The 11,529-nt window shown below is 42.3% G+C and overlaps 1 protein-coding gene across 2 annotated transcripts in view; it reads right to left on the bottom strand.

Moving 5' to 3' along the window:
* Positions 1-689: 689 nt before the first annotated feature.
* Positions 690-11,529, bottom strand: part of setd2 (SET domain containing 2, histone lysine methyltransferase) — a 21,002-nt gene continuing 10,162 nt past the window's right edge. For both annotated transcript variants that reach the window (XM_044207376.1, XM_044207375.1), the window contains 17 exons: positions 11,048-11,176; positions 10,502-10,625; positions 10,308-10,385; positions 10,117-10,214; positions 9,811-9,943; positions 9,393-9,527; positions 9,173-9,301; positions 7,994-9,055; positions 7,802-7,850; positions 7,438-7,726; positions 6,580-7,309; positions 6,042-6,167; positions 4,968-5,104; positions 4,755-4,866; positions 3,379-3,453; positions 3,108-3,209; positions 690-2,469 (listed from right to left, as the gene is read on the bottom strand). In XM_044207376.1, the coding sequence (XP_044063311.1) occupies positions 2,308-2,469; positions 3,108-3,209; positions 3,379-3,453; positions 4,755-4,866; positions 4,968-5,104; positions 6,042-6,167; positions 6,580-7,309; positions 7,438-7,726; positions 7,802-7,850; positions 7,994-9,055; positions 9,173-9,301; positions 9,393-9,527; positions 9,811-9,943; positions 10,117-10,214; positions 10,308-10,385; positions 10,502-10,625; positions 11,048-11,176 (3,670 nt within the window). In that variant the 3' untranslated portion in view covers positions 690-2,307. The remainder of the gene's footprint in view (positions 2,470-3,107; positions 3,210-3,378; positions 3,454-4,754; positions 4,867-4,967; positions 5,105-6,041; positions 6,168-6,579; positions 7,310-7,437; positions 7,727-7,801; positions 7,851-7,993; positions 9,056-9,172; positions 9,302-9,392; positions 9,528-9,810; positions 9,944-10,116; positions 10,215-10,307; positions 10,386-10,501; positions 10,626-11,047; positions 11,177-11,529) is intronic.

Genomic DNA, 11,529 nt, shown 5'->3' with positions numbered 1-11,529 from the left:
ATTACACAGTGAGGAAGTTTAAGAACATTTCCTATCCAAAACCCTGAGGGAAATCCGTTAAGAGGTATTTAATAATTTAAGGGTGAAATGAAAATAATAGCTTCATCCAAAATATTCTGGAGGAAAGTTTCCTCTTTCTCTCTGAGGCAGAATCTGATTCCTGCTCCCCCTTTTGCTCTACTCTGAGCTCAAATCTGTTAATGATCTTTTTGCATTCAGTTTTAAGTGGGAGCAGGCATCTTGCATGGCCTAGGGCAGTGTTACATGCTGTCACACACTCCAGACGGGACTGCTTAACTGCGGTCTGGAGCACACAGACATGGGGCTGCGGAATGTGCATACACTGGGAGGGGGGTTGGGACAGAGGAGAGAGGGGAAGTGCAGCAGCGCCTCTCTCCACTCGTCATGGGTCTCCATATTTAGAGCACACTGAACGTCTAATGAAGGCAGCCGATCACTTAGATTCCCTTTACTGGGGCCAAACATCTGGCTCAACACTGTGCGTATGTGCTGTAGTGGCATTCATGCCATGTGCACTGCTTATTAGAGGAGGGAGCCAATCTAAAATTGGATTGGGTGTGCACTCAGCAGTTAATCATGTAACAGATGTCACTCACATTTGCTAAGATCTGTCTATTTAACTGACACCTAAGTGAACCCAATTCAACTGCACAGCAGGGAAACGGATATAATTTTACAAAAAAGTTTATTATCTTTTAAAATGTTTGTACACTTGGTATGACAATGTGCTTACACAATACTTACAGTAGAGTAGAGTGAAACTTACTTTGTACATAGAAAAATAATAGACAAAAAAAAAGAAAAGAAGAAAACACATGAAAATCTTCTCCACCACTGAAATAAAATAGAGGGCTGTGAGTCAGCAGGGTCCTAAGTATGACAGCGTGATGTGGGAACTGCATCAGGAGGGCTGAGCTGGTGAGGATGGGTGGGCTCACTGTGCTCCCTGACCCTACTCTCCTGCGTACAGCTTTGGTAATTTTACACATTATTTACACTTTCAATCATGAAATCCTTTTACAAAGTGTCTGCTTATTTAAACATTCCCAAAACTATTATTCAATATATTCACATATAAAGCAATGTACAGATGTTGGAACTTTATTTAAAGCAAATGAATAGGCTGCACCAAAGTGGTGACCTAATGCTAATGAAACTACCTTGACAACTGTAAAAATCTTGGAAATTAATGAGTTTGTGGAGCAAGGCCAACCTAAGTGTCTCTAACGTCTCACTAGGACATATAAATGATTTAAAAAAAAGAACCAGAACACACAAGATGTTTAGAAACGGTTAAAATTGCAATGCTACAACCTTCATTTTCAGCATCAGGAAACAGAGCAGAACACGTTGGAGGAGGGGTTGGACAGGAAATGGAGAAAAATTGATATACAGCTAAACAGCACATCACACATAGCATTCAAACCCTGCTCCCGTTATTATACATAAATTGATAAAAGACATGGAAATATTGATCACTAACCCCATTGCCAACCTGCTGGTTATTGGCTGATCCCTAAGTGTATTGTGAGTAAAAGTTCATCCGGGTGAGGGCATATTACTTGGAGCAGGAGACATGGAGAATGTAGGAATTTCCATAAGGATTCCACGCTGACCTCAGCCTACATCATGCATTCATAAAACAACAGAGGCTCCAAAAGTCTTGTGGTTAAGAAGGCAGGGTTTGAGGAGTGGAAGGTTGGACCTCCACAGCCCAGTTAAAAGCAGCACCAGATTCAGAGTCAGTGGCAGGGGTTGAAGCGTGCACAAGAAAAAGGAAGTGGGGCTGGACTGTTCTGTCATTGATCCATTTTTAACAGTGGAAAGTAACAAAGAAACTTTGATAAATATGATACCAAAAGCTGATTCTGTTGAGTAATCCTCATTCAGGGATAGAGGAGATTAAAAAATGGAATTGAGGTGATCATCTCTGGAACATTTAAGAGCCACAAATGGAAAAAAAAATAAATGCTTAAAATCAAACAAACAGTCTGTGAAAAAATTAGTCTCTGCAGCACCCCTCAGTGTCATCCTTCGAGAACAATGCACCCACTGCACCTGAAGTTTCGGGTCGTTCAGCAACACTCGAGCCCTCTGACTCCTCCGAGATCCACGGGGCCTGGTGAGCTTCTTGGGCAGCAGTGCAATTCTTAGTCATAAATACGTGTAAGAAACTACTTCACGGTTCAAACTGGCCAGTACATACATGAAGGAGTAAATGGAAAGGCAAATCTGTGCTTCTCCTTTGTTAGCGCAGAACAAGTGTAACATCTATGGTCTGTGAGGTTAGTACACCTCTGTGTCCTCCTTGGGCCTGTACACGGACCCAAATCTCTGCATGTACTTCTTGATGTACTCCTTGGTCTTGTGCTTCACGTTCTCGTTACACTCAAGGTCCTCAGGATTGTTGCAAGCTTTCAACTCCTTATTCATAACTCCATGAGTTAGCTAGAAGAATGGTTAGAGGAAAGAATTAGACATGTTTCTTGTCACCAGACTACAGTGAATGATATAATTACAATGTATATCTAAGTTGTGGTAGAGTGGTTGGACGGTTCATTCTCTTTTAGTGACTTTTCCCTTCATAATTTCAGACAATAAAATGCAATCTCTAAATGAGTGAAGCCCAACTCGTCTTTCTGTTTATTGTGCCCATGGCCTCAGAGCCCTGGTATGTCCAAGTGCCACTCTGTGCAAACCACTCCCTACATACACAATCCATGGACCCACCGGGAACCATGGAAAAACAGAATGCTGCCCTTTGAGGAAACGCTAGTTTAGAAAAGCTTTTAGAAAGGAATGAGTAAAACAAAAGAGAGGGAGATAATAGCTTACATGTATAATGTGTTCTTAGTCTCTTCCAGAGGCACAATACAAAAACATTTGGCTGGAGAAAGAAATCGTGGGACCTCAACTATTTAGTTCTGGTTTGAGGGAAACTTTGAAAACTTTTCCTTTAAAGTAAAAAAGCTGACCAATGCCTTCATTGTGCTCTGACCATGTAGAGGCCAAGGAAAGGTTCAAAGCTTCTCAGCATTAATGGACGTTCTAACTGCATGTGCAAATGTCTTATTGTTTAATCTTACCTTTCTAGCCAGGTGTTTGAAGTCTTCTGTGTTGCTGATGCGTCCAAGTTTGCAGTCTGGCTTCCGATACGGATTTAGACATTGCACTATGAACTGGGACATCTGAGTAACACACACACACACACACACACACACACACACACAAGATTTGTTAAAAAGAGTGGAATATGTAAAAACAAATTAAAACTTGCATGGATGGATAGAAGAGGCTTGGAAAACTGAAACATCTGGAGTTAAATAACATTGCTGCAAACATTGTTTACAGACTCACCTCTTTGCGAAATGTCTCTTTACTCTTTTTAGCCAGCTCACTGGAAGTATCTGCTTCAGCTGTCTTAGTGGAGAACTGTAACAACATAACAGAAGATGATATGATTAAAATACTTGTTTGCAAACAAATATAATTTGTTTCACATTAAACCCTTGGCTTTGCAAGTGAAACTAACTAAACATTCAATTCTATGTCTTCTAACGACTTTTTCTTAGCTATAGTGGAAGACAGTATTACCATGTCACACTGACAAAATCCAGCAGAGTAATTTTCTACAATTAAAATCACAAGTGAGGCCCCACCTGTGCATCAGCTCAATCAAACATGGCAACTGGCTGCTAAACAGTAGCTATCAAGGTCAGTGGGGCATCAAACAGCACCTGCTCACCAGCTTGACACAAAGCAGGGATATCCTGCCAGGATGCTGCCTCTCTGGCCCCAGCCTTTAACAACAAAGGCAAGCAGGCAACAGCTGACTGCCTATACCCACAACAAAGTGGTGAGGATCAAAAGCAAGCACAACGGATTCACACACACACAAACAGTGCCAGGGCCAGGAATCCAGAAACAGTGAAATCGGATGCTTTACAAGTGCAGAGCATGTGCCATAGTTTCAAGTGCTGGACGTGGACACCACCACGGTCTAAACACATGCTGGGAAATGGTCCATGACCTTGTAGCTGTTCTTGGTGGGAAACGTTGCATGAAAAACATGGATCTCGCCATCTTAGTTTTTGATGTTTTTTTTTAAACTCTGTTACATCTTTTTAAAAGAGACAAAAGGGACACTTGCGTAGTTAGACTATAATACAAGAAACCGCAAATAAATGAATGCTTGGTCTTCCAGATGGTTTCTATTATCCTCAAAGTCAGGATAAAAACGAAGAGGGAAAACAAACGACGCAGAGGAAGAAGAGATGAGCTGAGCCACCCCTCCCCTTAGAGCCTTGAGGCTAAGGGACAGACAGCTGAGCAGGGGGTGGGGTGAGTGGATTCTCTCTTTGTCTCCATGTAGATTCTGATGAAGCCATTTTGCGAGGAGGAGTCATCGGCGAGGTCATAACACTCAATGAATATGGTGTCGTGGTGAGGGTTTTTCATTTTTCCCCCCTTGACACAGCTGAAAGTAATCACTAGTGCAGCATCTTCAATTACCTCAAGGAACAAACACTATAATCATGTTTTGCATCCAAGCATAAACTTTCTGGGAACCAAACGAAAAAGTGAAGAGGATACTTCCTCATTGTCAGATGAAGAAACATAGATTTCTTTTTTCACTATGTAGCTACTATCTAAAAAAAACAAAAAAAGTCTAGTGCACTACTACACATATTTTACATGTCATAACTTTGAAAACAAAGCTGCTAAAAGCTCACCTTGGAAGGATTCTCATCATAGGTGGGCGTTCCCAGGTCCATCTCAGATTCATGGTCCACACTAGTGTTGTCGCTACTTCCTTCCCAGGTTGGAGGGTCCCACTGTGTTTGCCTAATGTATAGGCGGAAGTAATGTCAGATAGAAATACATGCAGGGAGTTTCCAGAGGCACACACACACACACACACTTCACAGACACACAGCAATACCAACCTTGTGACAATATGGTAGTAGTAGATCTTGCCTTCAGGGTCCCGGGCCACTTTCCAGTTGGGAGGTAGGACGATAGTTTTGGGTTTGGGGGGAGAGGGAGGAGGCAGGTCTATCACATTGTTGGGTACAATCATTTCCTGGAGAGGAGAAGAAATAGAAAATAAGTGATCCATGTAGCTTCACTGCGAAGTACCTAGAATTTCTTTTCGATTTTGCTAGGAGTAAGAACATGATTCACTTAATTTTTATTTTTTATGATTATTTTCTGGGGCATTTTGCCTTTATCGAACAGTGACAGCTGTAGGCAGAGACAGGAAAGGCGGGACAGAGAGAGGGGATGACATGCAGAAAAGGGCCCCGGTTTGGAATCAAACCCGGGTCACAGTAGTAAGGACTCAGCCTTAATGCTAAGTGCTCTACCAGGTGAGCTACTGGGGGGCCCCTTAAGCTACATTTTTGATAACAACTGTAGTCATAAGTCATACATGGTTGCATTTAGATTCTTATTTACAAATGGAACCCTTTGAGCCACTTCTTTATTTTTTCTAACTTTAGTCACATCTTAAAAGGCACTTTGTCATTATATGAGACAGGTCTTGGACCCACATTCTGTAACTCTAGAGTTACTTAATTTAGATGTATACTACCCCCTTGTGGCCACAAGAAAAAAAAAAAGAAATCACATACAGAATGTATTCAAGATCCTCAAAAGTGGAGACTCAAACTGCCCGATTAACTGTTACATCTTTCAAAACAATGAATCTTTAATGTGGCGTCATGCTGCTCAAGAATATAATGAAAACAAATTATCACAAATTTTTAAGCAATCCTACCCTTCTGTTCCTCCTTTTAAATTCAAACCAAACCATCTTTCTTTCCTTAAATAATATCTATTTGGTTTATAGTTGTGAATTATCCATGAATGTGTTACATCTTGCCCAATCATTCTGTTTCAAGTAAAGACACAATTTTATGGGAGCTTTAAAGCATAGTAGTTGTTCATCTGCCATGGATTAGGTGCAGATGTCTCGTTACTCCATATGCTTTAGAAACTGGACAGTGTGTATGCGTAACCTGTTGGACAGTTTGGGATGTGACGATGGTGGTGACTGTGCCTCCCTGCTGCACCACCACTCCCTGCTGATGACTGGGATACACAGGCTGGCCATGCAGGTAACTGGCTGTGGGTTCAGTGTACGCCTTCAGAAACACAAAGAATAATCAAGTCAGACAGTTACTCTAGACATTCGGTGTGTGCTATATTGGGTTGTAGTGTTCAATAATAATTTAATACACATGATGGATTAAAAATTTGCAGTAACGCACAAGCAGTGGAGTGCTATGATTGTTGAGCTGAGATGAAATCCCCCACCCCCCACCACACACACACTATAGGATTATTTTTGCTGAACTGTAAAGGACAGCTTCAGTTTAAAACAAAACACCTGGCTGATCCATTTAATTTCTTCATTTCTTATGATTTGATAAAGGTTGATGGTAATAAAACTGTACTAAATTTAAAATGCAAATAAGCTGTTCAACACCGTATACTCTAGAGAACAATTAGGAAATCTAAGTACAGTAAAATCACCAGAGGATATTAGCACCCTACCTGTATGACGGGAGTGCTGGCCTGAGGGTAAGCAGTGGGGATGCTGTAGATGGTTTGGCATGGCTGGCCCTGGTAATAGATGGCCGTCTGTGTCTGAGCCTGTGCTGGGGCTGTGGCATACTGCTGTGCAGGCTGTGTCTGCACAGTCACTGCCTGCTGAGTAGTGGGATCCCAGAGAGTGGTGTAGCTCTGATGGCCCTGTACTGGAGGGGCCGTCTGGGCAGGTACAGAGAGGACAGCTACGCCTGTGTCCTGGGTTGCTACAGTTGGCTGGGCATACTGCTGAGGGTTGCCAGTGGCGAGGTTGGTGGTGGTGATGTGCTGAGAGAGATTAGAGACTGGAGTGGCCTGGGAAGTGGAGGATGGAGAGGTCAGTCCCAGGTCTGAGATAAGACGCTGGGGAGGCGTCTGTTCATAGTTCATGGTAGGCTCAACTGCAGGGGTAGGTAGCAGTACTTTGCCTGCATTGGGGTTGGAGGGATCCACAAAGGTCTGGATGGGATATCCAGGAGGGTATGTGATGAAGCCAGGGCTGGAGGCATAGGCCAGAGCAGGGTCATAAGCCATAGTTTGAAGCTGCTGCTGCTGCTGCTGAAGCTGTTGTTGTTTCTGGGCTTCCCGCTGAGCAACCTCCTGTTCGAACAGCTTTCTGCGCTCCTCTGTGGACAGCTTATTGCGCTCCTTGCCACCAGTTCCCCTTGGTGTCTTGTTGCTGTTAGATGGGTCAAACCTTAAAAATCCGGAGAACGAGACCACAGTTGAATGCCAAAACCTAACGATGATTTACATCTGTAAAAAGATTATACTATGCTTGGAAGAAACTCTCAACGATGTTCCCACAATCACAAGAATTTTTACCGTTCCTCAGTGCGTCGGCTGCTTCTCTCGTAGGATGAGGGTGGTGGAGAAGCGGAACGTCTCCTTCGTCTCTCAGTGCTGCGTGGAGTTTTGTCAGAGACTCGATCACGTTCCCGGTCACGATCTCTGTCTCTGTCTCTGTCCCTGTCCCAGTCTCGATCCCTGTCTCGATCCCTGTCATAATCTCGGTCTCTATCGCGTTCCCTCTCCTTCTCTCGCTCCCTTTCTCGTTCTCGGCTACCAGAAGTGGTGCGTGGTGTCAAAGCTGTGTCTCGATCTCGGCTGCGATCTGTGAGAATATCTAATGAGTCAAACTCCTACAAAATAAATTCTCGGCCAAAAATCAGCATTGTACTATACTTACCATTTGCTTCCTTTTCCACCTGACTCTTCTTTGGTATTCTGTACACCTCCTGAAAGGACAAGCACAACTTTGACTTCAAACTTCAGAAAACAATAGCATGCAAACACATTACAAACAGAAAAAAGATAGTAGTTTCATATTTTTATGTATGCTTGACAATGGCTGCCTTTAAAAGTGACTATTTGAGCTTACCTTCAGATCCTTCCAGCTTTCCAGAAGCCTGGCAGCCATGCCACTAATGTCCAAATCATTGAGTTGGGGCTCCTGACTCCTCTCACTCTCCACATCTGAGACACCTTCCTCTTCATCCTGAGAAGGAGTACCTATCACTGATGGGTCCACAGGGTTCGCTGTGACCTCAGAGGGCATACTGGCCTCTGGGGTCTCAGAGCTTGGAGTAGCATCAGTGATAGATTCATCAGGTTGCGCCTCACTGCCAGGAGGAGGTTTTTCAGCCTCTTGTGTCTCTGCCTGGGCTTCCATATTCTCTGAAGGCTGCTCAGGTGGAAGATCAGCAACATCTGTTTGGATGGACTGACTCTCTGGCTCGATAACTTCAACGGTGGGCTGATCTCCTTCTAGTTCAGCCTTTTCTGTCACTGCCTGACTGGTCTGCTCCTCCCCACTCTCCTGTTCCTCACTAGGCTCTTTTGGCCCCTCAAATTCATCAGTCTGACCCTCACTCATGTCCTCTTTCATCTCAATTTCCTTCTCCAAATCTGACTCCATTTTTTCTTTTACCTCCTCTGATTGAGGTTGGTGTTGACTGCTTGAACTCATCCCTGTCTCTTCCTGTTTCTCTTCTGTCACTGACTCTTCCATCATTCCTTTCACTGGATCTGCAGTTTCACACGCTGGGTCTGCCTTCAAGTGTTTGCTGTCAGGAAGTCCTGCATGTGAGGATTCATCTTCTTCCTCATCTTCCTCCTCCTCCTCTTCCTCCTTCCCATCAGATGCTTTGCTAGCGTCAGAGAGTGCACTGTCCAGACTGTTTTCACTGATGATTTTAAGGCGGCGGTACACAGCAGGTTTGGAGGTGTCCCCATCCAATTCTGGTCCCAGTTTGGTGGAGGAACCATCTGGAGTGTTGAGGGGTGTTTGAGCACGGGAAGTGTTCTCACTAGAGTAGCCATCCATCTCAGCAGGCTGCGGGAGAGTTTTTGTCTGGGCCCATCGCTGAATGAAGGTCAGGACTCTGCTCTCCTCCAACATGTTCTTAGTAGAGATAGGCAGCACAGCCAAGGTCTTCATAATCTGTAAACAGTATAATAGATTATCGGTGATCAAACAGCAAATGGCTGGGTATATGCCCATACAGTTCTGGGGATTTTGAAATTCCCAGTTACTTCATTGAATGTTTCAACATGTTACCTCTGACTGCAGTTTGATGTTATTGGCACTGTTGCCTTTAGCTTCAGAAAGCTCCACCATGAAGATCCACAGCAAAGACAATCCATGATGGTCTAGGAACTGCTTCAGGCATGATGGATTTTGAGTATCCTGTGTAACACAAACATATCATATTACATACTGCAAAATACAATAACAAATATCATCAACATTAACAAGGCATCAACTGCTAAGGTCATACTTGTATGAGCTTGAGGCAGATGAGTTTCTGCTCCATGGTTTCCACTCGGACCATTAGTCTGCAGAGAGACACCACCTGTTTCTCATCATACAGGCCTTCACCATTCTCCAGTAACGCCTCCAGCTCCTCATCAACCTGAGAGAGGACAAAGTGATGTTGTCATCTAAAATAACACATTTTTCTCAGAGAAATTGGCATAGAAACATTTTTGCCTGTAGACATACAATACAGAGCTAACATCATTATGGGTAAAAAATAAAAATAATTTTAAAAAAAAATTCAGCATGCCAATTTAAGATGATTAATTAAGTGATTGTGATCGTGATTCTCATGTGGAAGTGTAACCACATTAACATTCCTGCCAGCCAGGTGTAACCAATGACAAGACACACTTTCAAATATGACTGAAAGAACTGACCGTGGTGAGAGCACTCTTTCGACTGCGGTCTTTTTTCATCTTCCCTCCAGCTGCCCGAACACTAACTCTGTTCTCCCCACCCAGGAAGCCTCTGCAGCTGGGTGCTCCACAAAAGCATTTCTGTGCCTCTTTGCTGTAGAAAAAGATAAAACAAAAAAGTGAAATCACCATGGCTAAACCATCAGTTAAAAGCTTAAATATCCGCTCTTTATGAATATATCTATGTGAACATATGTATCTATATGTTAAGTGTTTTCAGACATGCAACAAAAACATAGACAGCATAGAACTGCAGAGAAACAGTACCCATATCTCTGGAACTGGTAATCAAACGTCAGTTCAGTTCCTGCAGTGACAGCCTTGGTGGTGAAGAACCCAACTCTAAGCTGGCCATTGACAGTCCACTGGCATGGGATAAAAATCATCATCAGGTAAGTCAGCTTTCAGTAATTTAATCTGAAAGAGTATTATTAAAGTGCTTCATTTTGCCACTGTACCTTTTGGGTTTCACAGTTGGGCTCGCAGCTATGGTTCATAAACCGAGAGCAATTACCCTTCAGCGTTGCATCAATGATCTGAAGAGACATAACGCAATATCAAGTATTTCTTCCAGCCACTTTACCTGAATCATTAAACTAGACTTCAGTTTAAATATTAACATTAATTGTAATGTGTTGTAACAATCGCTTACCTCATTATTCTTTAGAGACATGAAGTAGTAGTGGATGTTTTTATTACGTGCATATTCTTTCACCCTTGTTTTGAACTCCTTGTGGTCCAATACCTCCCCGCAGTATTCCAGCACAAAGGTGTTTCTGAGATAATAATAAAAAAGAAACAAGTTTGACAATCATCCTGTCTCTTTTTTTCAACCATAACATTTAAGAACATTAATTAACACAAAGGTTTGATTCCAGTGGCATATTAGCTTTTTGCCATGTAGATATCATCCTCAGAAATCACTATTTTGTGGGAAAACACATTAAGATGTCTTATAAACCTTCTTCTTAACCTTAAATTGGTTAATCATAGAAGCTTAGGTGTCAGCCTGTTCAGATGGTGCATATTTTATTTTGGAATGCAATTACTTTTTTAAATGTACAAAAGGTGGAAACAACAACATGAGCACCTTTATTATGTAGCCTTATGCAATCCAATAAAGTAGGCAGTCCACAATAACTTAAGATTTTGTGAATTTTTTAATGTTAAATGCTAGAAAAGCTTTTAAGAGGCTTACGGAGTTAAGTCTTTAGCTGCCCGCAGTCCCCAACCCTTGTCTTCTGTGAGGATAACATCGAAGTCTGCATGTTGTTTCATCTGAAAGCGTCGATTAGAGCAGTAGACTCCATTCAGGCACCGTGAGGAGCTGAAAAAACAAAATAGTTCAAGACAAAAAAACGGGGCTTAACTTTGTTAGTTTAATTTTCTGAATTTGGATGGTAAACAGCATGATTTATACAGACTCTTGTCCAGCTCTTATTAGGTATACCATGTTACTAGATTTCCTATTGCTAAAGCAACAGATATAATTTGTCAGGGTGTAGAAAATTAGATAAAACAGTATTTGTCTATACCTTTCTCCACTAACTGTGCAATCCTTTCAAGAATTCTAAGTGTTTTTTGTATTTCCAGGTTCTCTTAACCTAGGAACCCTGCAAAATTTTTCATTTAAAAAAGTTGAGTTCTTATATACTGTCACAGTTTTATTTGCAATAATCA

This window comes from Siniperca chuatsi, linkage group LG9 (genome assembly GCF_020085105.1).
Source record: "Siniperca chuatsi isolate FFG_IHB_CAS linkage group LG9, ASM2008510v1, whole genome shotgun sequence".
Lineage (NCBI taxonomy): Eukaryota > Metazoa > Chordata > Actinopteri > Centrarchiformes > Sinipercidae > Siniperca > Siniperca chuatsi.
Note: the sequence above shows the minus strand (reverse complement) of the source record. Positions and strands in the feature narration are given on the sequence as shown.